At 39.3% G+C, this 22,542-nt stretch overlaps 2 protein-coding genes across 4 annotated transcripts in view; one reads left to right on the forward strand and one right to left on the reverse strand.

The window, feature by feature from the left end:
• SAXO1 (stabilizer of axonemal microtubules 1) overlaps positions 1 to 22,542 on the forward strand; it is a 237,103-nt gene that overhangs the window by 191,749 nt on the left and 22,812 nt on the right. Inside the window, exon 10 of the mRNA XM_063594469.1 lies at positions 20,730 to 20,879. The gene's annotated coding sequence lies outside the window, so the exon portion shown is untranslated. The remainder of the gene's footprint in view (positions 1 to 20,729; positions 20,880 to 22,542) is intronic.
• The window catches only part of ADAMTSL1 (ADAMTS like 1), a 1,021,291-nt gene that overhangs the window by 62,915 nt on the left and 935,834 nt on the right, over positions 1 to 22,542 (reverse strand). For all 3 annotated transcript variants that reach the window (XM_034967210.2, XM_063594468.1, XM_003822608.5), the window contains one exon: positions 21,025 to 21,159. In XM_034967210.2, the coding sequence (XP_034823101.1) occupies positions 21,025 to 21,159 (135 nt within the window). The remainder of the gene's footprint in view (positions 1 to 21,024; positions 21,160 to 22,542) is intronic.

The raw sequence follows: 22,542 nt of genomic DNA on the forward strand, positions 1-22,542 counted from the left end.
CAGCACATGTGAGCCAAATTAAATCAGCAATATTGGCTTGTACCAGAGCCAGCCTGATAAGCCTCTGTTTTACTAGAGTCAGCTCTATAACATTCAGTTGGCCACATGGTTTCCAATAAAATAAATCACTTCTGCCTGCCCCTGTCTAATGCTGGAAAAGCCCATGATGCTCAATGCAATATTGCGTCTGTTTATAAATGTGAGCATTTATAGATTTTTCTCTCACTGTTGCTTTAAAGTGACCATTTACAAGGCCTTACACAACTTGCCCTCTGCCTGGTTGCCTCTCTGATCTTCTCTCCTTCTGTGTACTCCCTCTGTTACCTCACTGTGGCCACACTGGCCTTTTTGTTGTTCCTGGAACACACGAGGCATGCACGTTTCATGCAGGCGGAACTCCGCACTCATTCTTCCTGTGCCTGGGATGCTCTTCTCCTCTCTTCTCTCTCCAGACATGTGAAGGCTCAAGAGCACACATTCATGTCTTTGCTCAAGAACTGCTTTCTCAGTGAGCCCTCTCTGGCCTGTTGTATTTTAAATTGGAACCTCCTTCCCACATAGGCACCACCTCTCCCTCTTATCCTGCTTTATTTTTCTTTATAGCACTTATTACTTCTACCATATGATGCCATTTGCTTCTTTATACGTTTATTTTCTATTTCTCCTACTATAACATCAGTTCTATGAGAGGAGGGACTTTTGTCTGTTTTGTCTCTGCTGCCTTCAATGGTGCTGAAAACATGGAAGGAACTCAGTAAGTTTGTCTGTTGTATCAGTGCATGGAATACTTTGCCTCATCCTTTGAGGCTGAGCTTGAGCAGTTCCTCTGTTAAATGCCCCCTACCCCCACCCCAATTACCCTTTCATCAAAGAAAGCAGTCCCCACTCCTGTTCCTTTTGATTTCCTGTGCAGCCTATAGAGCTTTTCTCACACTCATGATTGACTTTTCTGTCTGTCCTAACACTTCTGAGCTGTTCAAAAACTGGGAGAAAGGCACAGGACCTAGCATTTAATAAAGCCTGAGCAGGTAGATGTTAAGGAAATGAGCAGGACTTAGCAAACAGAAGCCTTGGGGTATTCTCCTCCTTATAACTACACATTCTGCATTACACACCCATGTAGCTCTCAATTTATTCTAACATCTTGGCTTGAGTGGTCTGGGATGTGTCACCACCACTAGGAGGTACATGAGCGTTTCAGTGAGAAAAATCCCCCAAATCTGATGTCTTTGAGACTCTGTTCATTCTATGGCTGATGTTTCCCTTCTCATGTTAATCTATTTACCAAGTCCCATTGAAGTTACCTCTTACAGATCCCTGAATTCATCTACTTCTGTCCATTTTTTCCACCTCTGTACTTTATGTCACAGTAATCTATGGTTACCTGGAATACTGCAACAATTTCCTAAACAGGGGACTCTATCTAGCCTCTTCCCCTAAAAAACCATCCTCTACACACCAGTCAGAATAAGCTTTTAAAAACGCAAGTTAGACAACCTCTCTCTCTTGTTTTTAAGCTGTTTAAGACTTCCCATTGCACTTAGGGCAAAGTGTAAATATCTTACAGAGCACCAGCAATTTGCTCCACCTCCCTCTTTAACCTTGTCTAAGGCCACTCCCCCATACCTCTGACCAAAAAGGTTCTTGAAAGGTTTTCTATTTTCATTCTTTATAACCTCTGCCGGCTCCTCTACCTGAAGCGCTCGTCCCCTCTCACCTGGGTAACCTCTATCCAGTCTTCCAGTCTTGCTCAAACATTGGTTTCTCAAAGCAATCTTGGCCAAGCTGAGACCTGAAAAGTCCCCAGCTCTTCCCACTTCCATCGTGCTTTTCTTACTTGAACTACTTTCCCATCAGACTCTAAGTGCCCCCACTGGAATCACACTGCAAAGGACTACAAACATCGATTTGTTTGGCTTATTACTGTGTCCTCAGTACCTAGAACAGTGCCTGGTATAGTAAATAGATGCTCAATACTTCTTTTTGAATAAATGAATGAGGACTAGGTTTGTATTTATCTTATTTACTGTGTGTCCTTGGCTCACAGTACACTGTTTGGCACATAGTAGGCACTTGGTAAATACTTCTTGAATAAGCAAATGGAACTATCTTTGAGACAGCGCTTTCCTAGGCCCTTTATCATGAATTTCAACTTTGGATATTAATATTTATTCAACTGTTTTCTCATATACGCTCCTACTTTGAGAGGGTTACATGTGAACACTGTGAGCTCTGCCTTTAGACTCCAGGCCTGGGTCCTGAATTCCAACCACAGTTTTCATACCAGCGTGATATTAAATTATAGTGTCCCAGTCTTAACCTCAGTGTTGGAGAAAGAAGTAATTCCTTCACCTTTTTGCATGAGATTTAGGGTCAATAAGAGCCTTGCCGCTCTTAGCAGGGATGTCTGAACTGCATCTCATGCCAGCTGGGTTCTGCAATTCTCAGCAGAGGAATAAGCAGAGAAAAAAATGCATAAGCTGCCTGTCTTGGGTGGTCAGAACACCACTGCCCAACTGCAATGTGTGAGCTGTGGCCTCACTGCCAGGCTTTGCATGGCTGGAAGGGCTCTAAGAAGTGGAGGTGCTACATGTGCAGGCCCTGCCTATGATGGGCCTGTGGCCCTGGTGAGCATGTTGGTGCCACCATGTGTGTTGGCTGTGCCCCCTTGAGCCTCCCACCAGGGAGAAGCACCAGGCACAATGAATTCTTTCATGGAAAGTCTTCACTCTGTACACTCAGGTTGGAATGACTGCCCACATCTTCCTCCTCTTGGTAAATCACAAGGCATGAGAAAAGGCTGGTGCTGTTTGCTCTCTGTGGGGCTGACATGTGCCTCCAATGGAGATTTGTGAGGAGTTCCTCTGAAGGAGGCATGGGAGCTTGCTCACTAAGGAGAGTGTGCTGCCAACACTTGAGCCAAGATGGCCGAATAGGAACAGCTCCGGTCTACAGCTCCCAGGGTGAGCAACGCAGGAGACGGGTGATTTCGGCATTTCCATCTGAGGTACTGGGTTCATCTCACTAGGGAGTGCCAGAGAGTGGGTGCAGGACAGCGAGTGCAGTGCACCGTGCATGAGCCGAAGCAGGGTGAGGCAGTGCCTCACTCGGGAAGTGCAAGGGGTCAGGGAGTTCCCTTTCCTAGTCAAAGAAAGGGGTGACAGATGGCACCTGGAAAATCGGGTCACTCCCACCCAAATACTGCGCTTTTCCGACAGGCTTAAAAAACGGCGCACCAGGAGATTATATCCCGCACCTGGCTCGGACGGTCCTATGCCCACAGAGTCTTGCTGATTGCTAGCGCAGCAGTCTGAGATCAAACTGCAATGCGGCAGCAAGGCTGGGGGAGGGGCGCCCGCCATTGCCCAGGCTTGCTTAGGTAAACAAAGCAGCCAGGAAGCTCGAACTGGTTGGAGCCCACCACAGCTCAAGGAGGCCTACCTGCCTCTGTAGGCTCCACCTCTGGGGACAGGGCACAGACAAACAAAAAGACAGCAGTAACCTCTGCAGACTTAAATGTCCCTGTCTGACAGCTTTGAAGAGAGCACTGGTTCTCCCAGCATGCAGCTGGAGATCTGAGAATGGGCAGACTGCCTTCTCAAGTGGGTCCCTGACCCCTGACCCCCGAGCAGCCTAACTGGGAGGCACCCCCCAGTAGGGGCAGACTGACACCTCACACGGCCGGGTACTCCTCTGAGACAAAACTTTCAGAGGAACGATCAGACAGCAGCATTCGTGGTTCATGAAAATCCGCTGTTCTGCAGCCACCGCTGCTGGTACCCAGGCAAACAGGGTCTGGAGTGGACCTCTAGCAAACTCCAACAGACCTGCAGCTGAGGGTCCTGTCTGTTAGAAGGAAAACTAACAAACAGAAAAGACTTCCACACCAAAAACCCATCTGTACATCACCATCATCAAAGACCAAAAGTAGATAAAACCACAAAGATAGGGAAAAAACAGAGCATAAAAACTGGAAACTCTAAAAAACAGAGCACCTCTCCTCATCCAAAGGAACACAGCTCCTCACCAGCAATGGAACAAAGCTGGATGGAGAATGACTTTGACGAGTTGAGAGAAGAAGTCTTCAGACGATCAAACTACTCTGAGCTACAGGAGGAAATTCAAACCAAAGGCAAAGAAGTTGAAAACTTTGAAAAAAATTTACACGAATGTATAACTAGAATAACCAATACAGAGAAGTGCTTAAAGGAGCTGATGGAGCTGAAAGCCAAGGCTCGAGAACTACGTGAAGAATGCAGAAGCCTCAGGAGCTGATGTGATCAACTGGAAGAAAGGGTATCAGTGATGGAAGATGAAATGAATGAAATGAAGCGAGAAGGGAAGTTTAGAGAAAAAAGAATAAAAAGAAATGAGCAAAGCCTCCAAGAAATATGGGACTATGTGAAAAGACCACATCTACATCTGATTGGTGTACCTGAAAGTGACGGGGAGAATGGAACCAAGTTGGAAAACACTCTGCAGGATATTATCCAGGAGAACTTCCCCAATCTAGCAAGGCAGGCCAACATTCAGATTCAGGAAATACAGAGAACACCACAAAGATACTCCTCGAGAAGAGCAACTCCAAGACACATAATTGTAAGATTCACAAAAGTTGAAATGAAGGAAAAAATGTTAAGGGCAGCCAGAGAGAAAGGTCGGGTTACCCACAAAGGGAAGCCCATCAGACTAACAGCGGATCTCTTGGCAGAAACTCTACAAGCCAGAAGAGAGTGGGGACCAATATTCAACATTCTTAAAGAAAAGAATTTTCAACCCAGAATTTCATATCCAGCCAAACTAAGCTTCATAAGTGAAGGAGAAATAAAATATTTTACAGACAAGCAAATGCTGAGAGATTTTGTCACCACCAGGCCTGCCCTGCAAGAGCTCCTGAAGGAAGCACTAAACATGGAAAGGAACAACCGGTACCAGCCACTGCAAAATCATGCCAAAATGTAAAGACCATTGAGGCTAGGAAGAAACTGCATCAACTAACGAGCAAAATAACCAGCTAACATCATAATGACAGGATCAGATTCACACATAACAATATTAACTTTACATGTAAATGGACTAAATGCTCCAATTAAAAGACACAGACTGGCAAATTGGATAAAGAGTCAAGACCCATCAGTGTGCAGTATTCAGGAAACCCATCTCACGTGCAGAGACACACATAGGCTCAAAATAAAAGGATGGAGGAAGATCTACCAAGCAAATGGAAAACAAAAAAAGGCAGGGGTTGCAATCCTAGTCTCTGATAAAACAGACTTTAAACCAACAAAGATCAAAAGAGACCAAGAAGGTCATTACATAATGGTAAAGGGATCAATTCAACAAGAAGAGCTAACTATCCTAAATATATATGCACCCAATATGGGAGCACCCAGATTCATAAAGCAAGTCCTGAGTGACCTACAAAGAGACTTAGACTCCCACACAATAATGGGAGACTTTAACACCCCACTGTCAACATTAGACAGATCAACAAGACAGAAAGTTAATAAGGATACCCAGGAATTGAACTCAGCTCTGCACCAAGCGGACCTAATAGACATCTACAGAACTCTCCACCCCAAATCAACAGAGTATACATTTTTTTCAGCACCACACCACACCTATTCCAAAATTGACCACATAGTTGGAAGTAAAGCTCTCCTCAGCAAATGTAAAAGAACAGAAATTATAACAAACTGTCCCTCAGACCACAGTGCAATCAAACTAGAACTCAGGATTAAGAAACTCACTCAAAACTGCTCAACTACATGGAAACTGAACAACCTGCTCCTGAATGACTACTGGGTACATAACGAAATGAAGGCAGAAAGAAAGATGTTCTTTGAAACCAACGAGAACAAAGACACAACATACCAGAATCTCTGGAACACATTCAAAGCAGTGACTAGAGGGAAACTTATAGCACTAAATACCCACAAGAGAAAGCAGAAAAGATCCAAAATTGACACCCTAACATCACAATTAAAAGAACTAGAGAAGCAAGAGCAAACACATTCAAAAGCTAGCAGAAGGCAAGAAATAACTAAAATCAGAGCAGAACTGAAGGAAATAGAGACACAAAAAACCCTTCAAAAAATTAATGAATCCAGGAGCTGGTTTTTTGAAAGGATCAACAAAATTGATAGACCGCTAGCAAGACTAATAAAGAAGAAAAGAGAGAAGAATCAAATAGACACAATAAAAAATGATAAAGGGGATATCACCACCGATCCCACAGAAATACAAACTACCATCAGAGAATACTACAAACACCTCTACGCAAATAAACTAGAAAATCTAGAAGAAATGGATAAATTCCTCGACACATACACCCTCCCAAGACTAAACCAGGAAGAAGTTGAATCTCTGAATAGACCAATAACAGGAGCTGAAATTGTGACAATAATCAATAGCTTACCAACCAAAAAGAGTCCAGGACCAGATGGATTCACAGCCGAATTCTACCAGAGGTACAAGAAGGAACTGGTACCATTCCTTCTGAAACTATTCCAATCAATAGAAAAAGAGGGAATCCTCCCTCACTCATTTTATGAGGCCAGCATCATCCTGATACCAAAGCCGGGCAGAGACACAACCAAAAGAGAGAATTTTAGACCAATATCCTTGATGAACATTCATGCAAAAATCCTCAATAAAATACTGGCAAACCGAATCCAGCAGCACATCAAAAAGCTTACCCACCATGATCAAGTGGGCTTCATCCTTGGGATTCAAGGCTGGTTCAATATATGCAAATCAATAAATGTAATCCAGCATATAAACAGAACCAAAGACAAAAACCACATGATTATCTCAATAGATGCAGAAAAGGCCTTTGACAAAATTCAACAACCCTTCATGCTAAAAACTCTCAATAAATTAGGTATTAATGGGACGTATCTCAAAATAATAAGAACTATCTATGACAAACCCACAGCCAATATCATACTGAATGGGCAAAAACTGGAAGCATTCCCTTTGAAAAGTGGCACAAGACAGGGATGCCCTCTCTCACCACTCCTATTCAACATAGTGTTGGAAGTTCTGGCTAGGGCAATTAGGCAGGAGAAGGAAATAAAGGGTATTCAATTAGGAAAAGAGGAAGTCAAATTGTCCCTCTTTGCAGATGACATGATTGTATATCTAGAAAACCCCATTGTCTCAGCCCAAAATCTCCTTAAGCTGATAAGCAACTTCAGCAAAATCTCAGGATACAAAATCAATGTACAAAAATCACAAGCATTCTTATACACCAAAAACAGACAAACAGAGAGCCAAATCATGAGTGAACTCCCATTCACAATTGCTTCAAAGAGAATAAAATACCTAGGAATCCAACTTACAAGGGATGTGAAGGACCTCTTCAAGCAGAACTACAAACCACTGCTCAATGAAATAAAAGAGGATACAAACAAATGGAAGAACATTCCATGCTCATGGGTAAGAAGAATCAATATCATGAAAATGTCCATACTGCCCAAGGTAATTTACAGATTCAATGCCATCCCCATCAAGCTACCAATGACTTTCTTCACAGAATTGGAAAAAACTACTTTAAAGTTCATATGGAACCAAAAAAGAGCCCGCATCGCCAAGTCAACCCTAAGCCAAAAGAACAAAGCTGGAGGCATCACGCTACCCGACTTCAAACTATACTACAAGGCTACAGTAACCAAAACAGCATGGTACTGGTACCAAAACAGAGATATAGATCAATGGAACAGAACAGAGTCCTCAGATATAATGCCATAGATCTACAACTATCTGATCTTTGACAAACCTGAGAAAAACAAGCAATGGGGAAAGGATTCCCTATTTAATAAATGGTGCTGGGAAAACTGGCTAGCCATATGTAGAAAGCTGACACTGGATCCCTTCCTTACACCTTATACAAAAATTAATTCAAGATGGATTAAAGACTTAAACGTTAGACCTAAAACCATAAAAACCCTAGAAGAAAACCTAGGCATTACCATTCAGGACATAGGCATGGGCAAGGACTTCATGTCTAAAACACCAAAAGCAATGGCAACAAAAGACAAAATTGACAAATGGGATCTAGTTAAACTAAAGAGCTTCTGCACAGCAAAAGAAACTACCATCAGATTGAAAAGGCAACCTACAAAATGGGAGAAAATTTTTGCAACCTACTCATCTGACAAAGGGCTAATATCCAGAATCTACAATGAACTCAAACAAATTTACAAGAAAAAAACAAACAACCCCATCAAAAAGTGGGTGAAGGATATGAACAGACACTTCTCAAAAGAAGACATTTATGCAGCCAAAAAACACATGAAAAAATGCTCACCATCAGTGGCCATCAGAGAAATGCAAATCAAAACCACAATGAGATACCATCTCACACCAGTTAGGAATGGCAATCATTAAAAAGTCAGGAAACAACAGGTGCTGGAGAGGATGTGGAGAAATAGGAACACTTTTACACTGTTGGTGGGACTGTAAACTAGTTCATCCATTGTGGAAGGCAGTGTGGTGATTCCTCAAGGATCTAGAACTAGAAATACCATTTGACCCAGCCATCCCATTACTGGGTCTATACCCAAAGGACTATAAATCATGCTGCTATAAAGACACACGCACACATATGTTTATTGCGGTACTATTCACAATAGCAAAGACATGGCACCAAGCCACATGTCCAACAACGATAGACTGGATTAAGAAAATGTGGCACATATACACCATGGAATACTATGCAGCCATAAAAAATGATGAGTTCATGTCCTTTGTAGGGACATGCATGAAATTGGAAATCATCATTCTCAGTAAACTATTGCAAGGACAAAAAACCAAACACCGCATGTTGTCACTCATAGGTGGGAATTGAACAATGAGAACACATGGACACAGGAAGGGGAACATTACACTCTGGGGACTGTTGTGGGGTGGGGGGAGGGGGAGGGATAGCATTAGAAGATATACCTAATGCTAAATGACGAGTTAACGGGTGCAGCACACCAGCATGGCACATGTATACATATGTAAGTAACCTGCACATTGTGCACATGTACCCTAAAACTTAAAGTATAATAATAATAAAATTAAAAAAAAAAAAGGAGAGTGTGCTGCTAAAAAGAGGGGGTGGGCTAAATGTATGCTGAAAGATACTTGAACAGCACCTAAGTAAGATGCTGGAAAAAGGCACTGTTTTTATTAAGCCACATGTAATTATATATTTTAGGTTTTTTTTTTTTTTTTTTTTTTTTTTTTAAAAGAGACGGGATCTCACTTGTTGCCCAGGCTGCAGTGTAGTGGTGCGATTATAGCTCACTTGCAGCCTCCCTCCAGGGCTCATGTGATCCTCCCACCTCAGCCTCCCAAGCAGCTAGGACTACACCTCAGCCTCCCAAGCAGCTTGGACTACAGGCCTGCACCACCATGCCTAGTTATATTTAAAAAAAATTTTTGTAGTGATAAGGTCTTGCTGTGTTGCCCAGGCTGGTCTTAAATGCTTGACCTCAAGCAATCCTCCCATCTCAGCCTCCCAAAACATTGGGATTACAGGTGTGAATCACCATGCCCAGCCTAGTTATTTATTTATTTATTTATTTTTAAAGTGGAGCCACCTGAGGCTATCTAATTCTGAGGAAACTCCAGGCTCTTTAGAGCTTTTCTCTCTTTCCCTACCTTCCTGAGGACAATTTCTACTCCTCTAGGTTTTTGTGTGTATGTGTGTGTGTGTGTGTGTAATATGGTTTGGCTGTGTCCCCACCCAAATCTCATTTGAATTATACCTCCTGCAATTCCCACATGTCATGGGAGAAACCTGCTGGGAGGTGACTGAATCATGGGGGCAGGTCTTTCCCATGCTGTGCTCGTGATAATGAATGAGTCTCATGAGATCTGATGGTTTTAAAAATGAGAGTTTTCCCTGCATAAGCTCTCTCTTTGCCTGCCACCATCCATGTAAGATGTGACTTGCTTCTCCTTGCCTTCTGCCATGATTGTGAGGCCTCCCCAGCCATGTGGAACTGTAAGTCCATTAAACCTCTTTTTCTTCCCAGTCTCGGGAAGAAAACAGCAGCATGAAAACAGGCTAATATAGTGCATCTTTTAGGGTCTTTGACCTCATGGAGGCCTAAGCCAGTGACAGGATGAAGGACATGGAGATACAGTAGGAAGGATGTGATCCTTAGAAACAGGGAATATGTCACGACTCCCATAAGACCTTGGTGTCCTTTCCAATAATAAGGTAGAGGGACCAGATCAGGGGTTGGCAAACATTTTCTGTAAAGGGGCAGATAGGAAATAATTTAGGTTTTTGGGCCATATGGTGCCTGTCACACGTACTCAATTCTGCTGTTGTAATATGAAAGCAGCCACAGAACACTTGGGTAAATGAATGGGTGTGGCTCTGTTACAGTAAAACTGTACTTATAAAAACACGTGGTTTTTGTAAATCTGCAGAGGATCCCCTTGAGTATGCCGCAGAATGCGTATTGGTGGCATGTGTGTGAAGTAGGGGAAGAACCACTTAAAAGAATTAGAAGTACCAGTGTCCGAGGCTCACACAGGGTAGGGAATAGTATCTGTTTCCACAAGCCAGACCTTATGATTTATAGGGCATTAAGTAGAATGTGGTATAAGAGACAAACATAACAATGAAATAGAATAGAGATCTAGAAATATATGCACGTATATAAGAACAATTGATTTTCCAGAAAGATGCAAAGGCAACTCAGTGGAGAAAGGATAATATTTTCAGCAAATTGTAGTGGATAAGTTAGATGTCCATATGTATAAAAACATACTTCAATATATAGCTTATATCATATACAAAACTAACTAAAAATAAATATATCTAACTTAAAACTTAGAATTATGAAACTTCTAGAAGAAAATATGAGAACATCTTTGAGACAGGAGTAGGCAAAGATTTCTTAAATACAATGCTAAAAGAATGAGCCCTAAAAGAATAAATGGAAAGTCTTAGTGAGAGCCATCAGGCAAGAGAAAGAAATAAAAGGCATCCAAATAAGAAAATAAGTCAAACTATCTCTCTTCACTGACTATATGATTATACATCTAGAAAACCCTAAAGACTTCCAAAAGGCTCCTGGAATTGATAAATGACTTCAGTAAAGTTTCAGGATACAGAATCAATGTACAAAATCAGTAACATTTCTATATACCAATAACCTTCAAGCTGAGGGCCAAATCAAGAATGCAATGCCATTTACAATAGCAACACAAAAATACACAACAATAAAATATCTAGGAATATATCTGACCAAGAAGGTTAAAGATCTCCACAAGGACAACTATAAAACACAATGCTGAAAGAAATGATAGATGACATCCATAAATGGAAAAGCATTCCGTGCTTATGGATTAGAAGAACCAATATCATTAGTATGGCCATACTGTCCAAGGCAATCTACAGATTTAATGCTATTATTATCAAACTATCAACATCATTTTTCACAGAATTAGAAAAAACTATTCTAAAATTCATATGCAACCAAAAAAGAGCCTGAATAGCCAAAGTGATCCTAAATAAAAAGAACAAAGATAGAAGCATCATGCTACCCAACTTCAAACTATACTACAGGGCTACAGTAACCAAAACAGTTCTCAAAAGTAATTGAAACAAAGCAAAAAATTGACAAGTTGGACCTAATCAAACTAAAGAGCTTCTGCACAGCAAAAGCAACTATCAACAGAGTAAACAGACAACCTACAGAATGGGAGAAAATATTCAAAAACTATGTATCCAACAGAGGTCTAATATTCAGAATACATAAGGAACTTAAATTGAGCAAGCAAAAAACAACTAACCCCATTAAAAATGGGCAAAAGACAGGAACAGACATTTCTCAAAAGAAGACAATGAGATACCATTTCAGACTGGTCAAAATGGCTACAATTTAAGCATCAAAAAACAACAGATGCTGGTGATGCTGCAGAGAAAAGGGAATGCTTTTATACTGATGGTGGGACTGTAAATTAGTTTAGCCGCTGTGGAAAGCAGTTTGGATATTTCTCAAAGAGCTTAAAACACAACGATCATTCAATCCAGCAGTTCCATTACTGGATATGTATTCAAAAGAAAATAAATCATTCTACCAAAAAGACACATGCATTTGTGTGTTCACTGCCGCACTATTCACAGTAGCAAAGACATGGAATCAACCTAGGTGCCCATCAACAGTGGATTGGATAAATAAAATATGGTACATATACACCATAGGATACTACGCAGCCATAAAGAGAATGAAATCATGTCCTTTGCAGCAACATGGATGCAGCTGGAGGCCATTATGCTAAGCAGGATAATGCAGGAACAGAAAACCAAATACCACATGTTCTCACTTAGAAGCGGGAACTAAACATTGGATACTCATGGACATAAAAATGGCAACAGTAGACACTGGGGACTACTAATGAGAGAGGAAAGGAACAGGGCAAGAGCTGAAAAACTATTGGGTACTATATTCAGTATCTGGGTGATGGGATCAATCATACCTCAAATCTCAGCATCAGGAAATATACCCATGTCACACACCTGCACATGTACCTCCTGAATCTAAAATAAAAGTTGAAATTATTTTAAAAAATTAAGAAAAGGATAAGTTGAGCCTCATCAAAATCAAAATCTTCTACTCTTTGTAAGACTCTGTTAAGAGAATGAAAATATAGCCGCTGACTGGGACAAAGTATTTGGAAATTACGTATCTCATTAAAAGACTTATATTCAAAGTATATTAAAACACTGAAAATTTGATATAAGTAAACAACTCAATTTTTAAATAAAGGTCCAAAAAATTGAGCAGACATTTTACCAAAGAAGAAATCAGGATGGCAAATAAACACATGAATACATGTTCAACACTACTAGTAATTAAGGGAATGCAAATTAAAACCACAATGAGAAACCACTACACACACAGTAAAATGTCCAAAATGCAAAAGACCAACTACAGTAAGCTTTGGTGAGGACAAGAAGAACTCAGAACTTTCTTACACTGCTGGTGGGAATGTAAAGTAGTACAACTACTTTGGAAAACAGTTTGGCTGTTTCTTAAAATGTTAAATATATACCTATGATACGAGCAAGTCATTTCACTCCTAGGTGTTTAACCAAGAGAAATGAAACTATGTGTGCATACAAAGATTAATATACATGAATTTCACAGCAGATTTGTAATAACCAGAAACTGAAAATAACGATTCCGTCTCTGAACAGGTGAATGATTAAACAAACTGTAGTATATACAATGAAATACTAATTAGCAATAGAAATGCCCTGTTGATCCATGTTACAATATGGATGAATGTCAAAGTAATTATTCTGAGTGAAAGAAATAAAATATCCCAAAGGCATTAGTCCTTTTCTATAACATTCTATAAAATGCAATCTAGTTTACCCTGACATAAATCAGATCAGTGTTCACCTAGGGTGGGAGCAGTAGTGGTGGGGGTAGGGGTATGAGGGAACAATTACAAAGGGATATGAGGTAACTTTGGGGGCTGATAAATATGTTCATTATATTGATTGTGGTGATGATTTCACAGGTGTATACATATATCAAAACATCATATTTTAAACTTTAAATATGTATTATATAGTGACTATCAACTACCAGATTGTCAAATATGGGTCAAACGTATAAAGAAGTATTTGTATCTTATAAATGAATAACAAAGAAGGTGAAAGATCTCCACAAAGAGAACTGCAAAACACTGCTGAAAGAAATTAGAGATGACACAAACAAATAGAAAAACATTCCATGCTCATCGATAAGAAGAATCAACATTGTTAAAATGGTCATACTGCCTAAAACAACTTACAGATTCAATGTTATTCCTATTAAACTATCAACAACATTTTTCACAGAACTAGGAAAAACTATTTAAAAATTCATATGGAACCCAAAAAAAGCCCAAATAGCCAAAGCAATCCTAAGCAAAAAGAACAAAGCTGGAGGCATCACGCTACCCAACTTCAAAGTATATTACAGGGCTATGGTCACCAAAAAACATGGTGCTGGTACAAAAACAGACACATAGGCCAATGGAACAGAATAGAGAACCCAGAAATAAGGCCACATACCTACTACCATCTAATCTTCGATAAACTGACAAAAACAAGAAATGGGGGAAGGATTCCCTATTTAATAAATGGTGCTGGGATAACTGGCTAGCCATATAGAGAAGATTAAAACTGAGTCCCTTCCTTACTCCATATACAAAAATTAACTCAAGATGGACTGAAGACTTAAATGTAAAATCCAAGACTGTAAAAACCCTAGAAGACAACCTCGGCATTGCCATTCAGAACATAGGCATGGGCAAAGGTTTCATGATGAAGACACCAAAAGCAATTGCAACAGAAGCAAAAACTGGCAAACGAGATCTAATTAAAGAGCTTCTGCACAACAAAAGAAACTATCAACAGAGGAAACACAACCTACAGAATGGGAGAAAATTTTTGCAAAGTATACATCTGACAAATGTCTAACATCCAGCATCTATAAGGAACTTAAATTTACAAAAAAACACAATTGCATTAAAAAGTGGGCAAAGATGTGAACATACACTTTTCAAAAGAAGACATACATGCATCCAACAATCATATGAAAAAAACTCAACGTCACTGATTATTAGAGAAACGCAAATCAAAACCACAATGAGATACCATCTCACACCAGTTAGAATGGCTATTAATAAAAAGTCAAAAAACAACAGATGCTGGCAAGGTTGTGGAGAAAATGAAATGCTTATGCACTGTTGGTGGGAGTGTAAATTAGTTCAACCATTGTGGAAGACAGTGGTCAATTCCTCAAAGACCTAAAGACAGAAATATCATTCAACCCAGCAATCCCATTATTGGGTATCTCAAAGGAATATAAATCATTCTATTATAAAGACACATGCACATATATGTTCCATGCAGCACAATTCACAATGACAAAGACATAGAATCAACCTAAATGTCCATCAGTGATAGACTGGATAAAGAAAATGTGGTACATATACACCATGGAATACTGTGCAGCCATAAGAAAGAATGAGATCATGTCCTTTGCAAGGACATGGATACAGATGGAGACTATTATCCTCAGCAAACTAATGCAGGAACAGAAAACCAAGTACCTCATGTTCTCACTTATTAAGTGGGAGCCAGATGAGAACACACGGACACAAAGAGGGGAACAAAGCACACACTGGGGCCTATCAGAGGGTGGAGGGTGGGATCAGGGAGAGGATCGGGAAAAATAACTAATGGGTACGAGGCTTTATACCTGGGTGATGAAATAATCTGCATAACAAGCCCCCATGACACAAGTTTACCCATGTAACAAACCTGCACATGCACCCATGAACTTAAAAGTTAAAAAACAAAACAGAGAAATATCAAAAAACGATCAAAGGACTTGAACAGGCAATTCATAAATGAATATAAATGACTGATAAACATAATAAAAACAAAATTATAAATGTATTTATACCATTTTTCATATTGTATTTTATACTATTGTATATTCACCAATTAAAATAGTAAATGTAAAACTCTTGGTCATATGTAGTCTTGGCAACATTTTGGGGAAATGGGAACTCTCGTACAGTGCTGGTGGGCATATAAAATCGGTACAACTTTGTTGGAGGGCAATTTGACAATATACAACAAAAATCTAAAACATTCAATGCTTTTGACACAACAATTTCACTTCTAGGAATTGATCCTAAGTAAATAGGGGTGCACACAAGGACTTAGAAATAAAAATATTCATCAAAACTATTTTTGATGTAATAGGAAAATATTATAAAGAACCTAAAAGATCAATATTAGAGAATTTGTTGAATAAGATATAGTATGTAGAATAAGATATAAATCTATATATCTTACAGAATAAGACATAAATCTATATATCTTACAGAATAAGACATAAATCTATATATCTTACAGAATAAGATATAAATCTATATATCTTACAGAATAAGATATCTATATATCTTACAGAATAAGATATCTATATATCTTACAGAATAAGATATCTATATATCTTACAGAATAAGATATCTATATATCTTACAGAATAAGATATCTATATATCTTACAGAATAAGATCTCTATATATCTTACAGAATAAGATCTCTATATATCTTACAGAATAAGATCTCTATATATCTTACAGAATAAGATCTCTATATATCTTACAGAATAAGATCTCTATATATCTTACAGAATAAGATCTCTATATATCTTACAGAATAAGATCTCTATATATCTTACAGAATAAGATCTCTATATATCTTACAGAATAAGATCTCTATATATCTTACAGAATAAGATCTCTATATATCTTACAGAATAAGATCTCTATATATCTTACAGAATAAGATCTCTATATATCTTACAGAATAAGATCTCTATATATCTTACAGAATAAGATCTCTATATATCTTACAGAATAAGATCTCTATATATCTTACAGAATAAGATCTCTATATATCTTACAGAATAAGATCTCTATATATCTTACAGAATAAGATCTCTATATATCTTACAGAATAAGATCTCTATATATCTTACAGAATAAGATATCTATATATCTTACAGAATAAGATATCTATATATCTTACAGAATAAGATATCTATATATCTTACAGAATAAGATATCTATATATCTTACAGAATAAGATATCTATATATCTTACAGAATAAGATATAAACCTATATATCTTACAGAATAAGATATAAATCTATATATCTTACAGAATAAGATATAAATCTATATATCTTACAGAATAAGATATAAATCTATATATCTTACAGAATAAGATATAAATCTATATATCTTACAGAATAAGATATAAATCTATATCTTACAGAATAAGATATAAATCTATATATCTTATAGAATAAGATATAAATCTATATATCTTATAGAATAAGATATAAATCTATATATCTTATAGAATAAGATATAAATCTATATATCTTATAGAATAAGATATAAATCTATATATCTTATAGAATAAGATATAAATCTATATATCTTATAGAATAAGATATAAATCTATATATCTTATAGAATAAGATATAAATCTATATATCTTACAGAATAAGATACAAATCTATATATCTTATAGAATAAGATATAAAATGAAATTGTAGAAGACTATTTAGAGACATGGAAAGCTGTCTGTTACATACCAGTAAGTGAAAAGAGTTACGATCAATATATAGAGTATATTTCATTTTAGGCAAAAGATGTGTATAATATGCATATTAATGTCTAGGAAGAAGATATTTGAACGAATTGTCTTTGAGTTAGGTAATTATAGATAATTTTCATTGTTTTCCTTCTGCTTCTCTGTCTAATTCATTTTTCTATAATGAAGATGTATTGCTTTTATAATAAAAACTCCAATAAAAGTTATTTTTCAAAAAATATCAATGCTAATGCCCTATAAATGATACTGTGAGAAATATTAGTCTTGGGTCTTAGTGGCCAAAAAAAATATTTAGCAAAAGTCTGCAAAAAGGTTTTGGTGCTGCAGGGAGGCCTGAAATGCTGCTGCTCTATAATTGGAGCCCTGTGGGGTACTGCTTGGGTCTGGACCACCAAAAAGTGATGGCATGACCACCAGCCTTGCCCTCCAGAACAGCAGGCACAGTTTTGGCCTTCCTGCAAAAAGAATAGCTGCAAACAAGGACAGAAAAAAAATTAGCACCTGTTTTGCCTGGGACAATGGGTCCAGTTAGGTTGGGTCCACTTGGCATGGCCGAGCCTCTACTGGGCATTTCTATGTCTAAGCCATATGGTCAAGAGTGTGAGAGCAACAAGCACTTGCTAGTCCCAAGGTTTCATTTTTATAGTTATGGAAAAGTGAGGCCCAGGTGGGCCTGTGCATGTGTTGCTCAGGCAACATTCCTTTTGGAGAGTTGTAGCAGTGGCTTGAGGTGAAATCAATACCAGGGTGTCTGATAACTAAAATAGCCAGTTCTGGAATAGTCTCACCTACTGGGGATCTCAACACTCCAGACTTAATGAAGAAGAATGAGCTCTGACACATGGCTTAAAAAACTCCAACTCTCCTTTCTCCCCTTACTGCTGGGAAACATGAAAATCAGGGTCTATGAGTTACTGTTCCTGTGCCACAGAACCATGAAGTTCTGTAAGGCTGTGACAGCCAGCTGACCTCGTACATAGAGGAAACATACAGTGGCTGGCATCTCACCACTCACTGGCTACAACAGGGCTGGTGAATGGCTTTCATCCTGTATATATCAACTACCACCAGGCTTGGTAAGAACATTAAAATGAATTCCAAGGCAGTGCCTGAGCTGAGTGAAAAAGAATGTCATGACTGACTAGGGATGTCTCGGCTGTGGGAGGAGTGATTAACAGTATCTTTGCCATGTATTTCCACCTTGGTCTAGGATATCTGTTATCCTCAAAATAGGGTTTCTTCATTAAATCTCTCCCACTATCGATTATTCCTACGGAATATCAGATTAATTCTTCTCATACATTACTTTTAGTATGTCATTCTCCTATTTAAAAACCCTCGAAAGATTTGTTCCCGTTCCCCAGGTAGTACCTCTACTTCCTTCGTTTTATATTCACGGCTTCCACAGTTGGATGTTAATTTCCCAGCAACGCTACACAAAACCTCCTCTCCAGCCTCCCTGGCTTATTTCTCATACCCAGAGCGCACACTGTGGTCTGAAAGGGCCACCTATAGGAGTCAGGGATGGGAGCCTGTCCAGACGGGAGTAACTGGACTAAGACCAGGATGAGGTACTAGCTGGGGAAGTTCAGGATGGATGGAGGGCATTAGGATTGCTGGGGTGAGGGTCTGAGCCAAATCTGAATGGACAAGCTGTGGCTGAGGCTTGTTGGTTTTGATGGCCTAGCTTCTATCCCAGTTTAGCTGCCTGTCATCAGTCTTAAAGCAATGGTGTTTTACAGTTGTTTCTGAACAGACACCTGATACATATCCTGCACATTTTTCATCTTGGGGCTCATGGAATCTTCCTCACCTTGAGTGCCCATTTCTCTTCCTTTCTGCCTATTTGAATCCCACCCATTCTGCAGTGCTCAGCTCCAAAGCATCATAATGAGGCTCTGTCTGTCTCAACCTACTTCTCAGAGTCCTGATACTTGACATCATTTTCTCATTCATCTCCACAATTCCATGTGAGTCTCCTAGTTCTATAGAGCTGGCGTGACACTGACATTCACCATTCAAGTTCATTTGGTCCAGGCAGTTACATTCAGGGACTTTATGAATACTGACTCACTGTCTCATTCAAATGGAGCAGTCTGGATGTGGACTGGGATTTTAAGGTGTCTCTTAACTGCTGGATTTAAATACCAGCCTAAGGTAACAAAGCACCATAAACTAGCAACGGAATGTGGCAACATAAAGTACAATAAATTCTTATTGCCCATGGCTAAAATGAAACAAAATATTATTCCAGAATAAGGGAGAATGAAAGTAAAGCTATCATGAAAAAATATGAACAGGCTAACTTTTCCAGCATGCTAAATGGCACCTGAGTGACCCAAAAGAGTTATTGAACTTGAAAATAAACAATTGCTGCCACCCTGCTTGTGACCAGGCTGTGATGAACAGTTATGAGAGTTTCTCATAGTGATTCTAAAATAAAGAAGTTCACAATGCACATTTCACTGGGAGTCAGTTTACTATTTGTAAGCCAAAGGCAATATGCAATTTGAAGCTTCTATTAATTCTGATCAACAAGATATAGAAAAACTCAGTGCCAAACTTGCATAAATCATGGGCAACAGAATAGGGCTACTTGTTACTTTCCCTGTGTCTTATTTTTACTCAAGTCAAAAATAGAGAAATCAGATTTTTCCATATGCTGATAAGCTATGAAGATTCTTTGCAAGTTTCAGATGAAAATGAAAATTGAAGGTCATCTTTCTGTGCTCTAATCCTAAAGATACCAGGCCCCTGTGGCCATGTTGATAAGTCATCACCAACACGACTGGGAACCCACTGGCCTCCTGTTCCTTGCTAGTTGGTGGGTAAAAGAATACAGAAGCTTTAAACTTTGAGCCACAGGAATAATTCTAGCTGTTATTGTCAACATTTGGGATCACATAGAGTTAGTATGAAGATTTTCCCCACTTTGTAGGCTTTGGCTTTTTGTTTTATTTTAAAGAGGAGTTTTAGATCTTAGGTTCACAGCACAAGAGGAAGGTACAGAAACTTCTCATATATTCCCTGTCCCTGCACATGTATAGGCCTATTTCCCCATCCCCCCACCAGGCCTTTTGAAGGCAGAAGAATTCTTCTCTTCCACCTTGTCCGTCTCCAGAGGTCATGTGTGAAGGTTTTTCCGGCATCTTCATGATTCTGCTGTGGGGGCCCAGGACTTGAATGCCCTCGTACAACTCCTTGCTACCAGAGGGCACTACCCATGTGGGAAATAACTTGGTGAAGGTTTCCAACACTAGATGACAGGGAGGTTGTACTTAGTGAAATTAGTTCAGCACTTGCCTTGAGGAGTCTATCTGGGTTGGCTTTAGGCTATATCTACAGAAAGCTGGTCTAAATAGTATAGTCTTCCTTTTAGAGGGCGCTGATATTTGACTTTCTCCTCGAAAGTTGATTATTGCTCTAGTTTAGGTGGCAGGGGATCATGGAGGAGTACTGGGGAATGGTTAGCAAGAGGAGAGGAGATATAGGAGCTGTTCTTTACTGCTGTAACTTTCTCAAAGTTTCAAGAGTCAATCTGATTGAGAGGATCTGGACTATGGCATCAACCCAAGAGGATTCAGAAAGGAGCCATATTGGAATCTAGACAAGCCACAGAGTCCAGACTAACAACTGCATTCACCTCATATGGAAAGTCAGCCAAGTTTCCACTGGTGAGTCTGGATTCTGTAGGCAATTTAGTGATTTCCTGTTGGCCACCCCCGACTGCTGCCTCCTTCCCACCTGCAAGCAGTCACCCATCCATAAATCCTGTCCGGTCCTGGATTTCTGCCCAATGTTTCCGAGGGTTAGACTCACCAAGGAGAGCAGAATTCCCAGGATCCAGGACCAGCTGTGTTCCCAGAGGAGACGTCAGCACTGAAGGAAGGTTTGGTCCAGTGGCAGCGAGCAAGGCCCTGATGTCTTCCAACTGTGTGGGGACTTGGGGGGGATCTGTGAGAAGGCAGAGGGTGGATCAGGCAGGTTAAAGCACAAGGCTGTCTCAAGGCAAGAGGAAGAGGTGGGTATGCATGTGTGTGCACATGTATGCGTATATGTAAGATAGGCATTACTATTGTTGCCTTTTAACATTATTTTTCCTATAGACGAGTCCCTGTCAAGGTGAGTCTGAATTTCAAACTTAATACAGGTATTTAATGCCTGAAATAATAAGGTCAGTAAGAAGAAGCAGGCATACCAAGTTCAGGGGTTTCTCACTTTAGATCACTGGGTACCTACACTTTTGTAGATAAGTTAAACTATATCATAAAGACACTTTTTTAAAAAAGTGAATTTTAGCATTTACTATGCCAAGTTCTGTGCTAAATACATTTCAGTCCATTTTTCATTTAGCTCTAGTAACAGTCTTTAGAATGAGGCACTCTGTTATTGTCCGCACAGATAAACACCATGGGAATTTCTTATTTAAAAGGACCCTTTTCTATGAAGCAAAAGATGCAGTTGTGAAGTTGGTGAGTTAATTTGCTTTGTGGTTTGGATTTTTATGCCTAAGTAGGACCTAGATAAAGCAGGGAGGAGAATGTTGCTATGCGATGCTTCATCATTCAGAATCTTACAAGGAATCAGCGCTGAAGTCATCAGAGTTCCCAGTTAATGCTAAAAGTGACTAAAATGGGAAATATATAGTGGCTTATCATTTCTGCTGGACAAATAAAGAGCCAAGAACCTGCTGAACTTAGTGGTGGGATGATCCCAGATTCTCTTGGAAAAGCAACAGATCCCTTTTCCCCTCTTCCTGCATCTCCTGAGGAACTGCAATTTACACTCCCAAGGCCAGCTCCCACCTTTTTCTCCAGAGCACTTGTTGGAATGGAAGCAGCAGCCCAGGAGTATTGCTCTTGAAATGGATGGTCATTTCAACAGCATTCTGCAACAGCCCTACTACGTGCCTGGCACCTTGTAAGGCACTTGTTAGGGCTGGTGAATTAATAAGTCATGATGGTGCCTGAGTCTACTTGAAAAACATACCTTCACTCTTTCTGACTGACAAAGACCATTGTATAGAGAAAACAATGATGAACTTGAGATTACATATGTGTGTGTGTGTGTACATATATATACACACACACACACACATATATATATAATATACTTTAAAAAGAATCCTTTTCATATGGCATAGAGAAAAACATCATGCCTGGGTTCAGGAACCCTCAGTTTGAGCCATGGCTCTGTCATTCACTAATTAGGTCATTTAAGTCCTCAGAGCCTTAGTTTTCTCATCTACAAAGTGAGGTTCCTTTCTAAGATCTCTTTCTACTCTGGAATACCATGATTTTAGGAACTGATGGTGGCAGTTTACTCAAAGCATCTCTC

The sequence above is a fragment of the Pan paniscus genome, chromosome 11 (assembly GCF_029289425.2).
Source record: "Pan paniscus chromosome 11, NHGRI_mPanPan1-v2.0_pri, whole genome shotgun sequence".
In the NCBI taxonomy this organism is placed as follows: domain Eukaryota; kingdom Metazoa; phylum Chordata; class Mammalia; order Primates; family Hominidae; genus Pan; species Pan paniscus.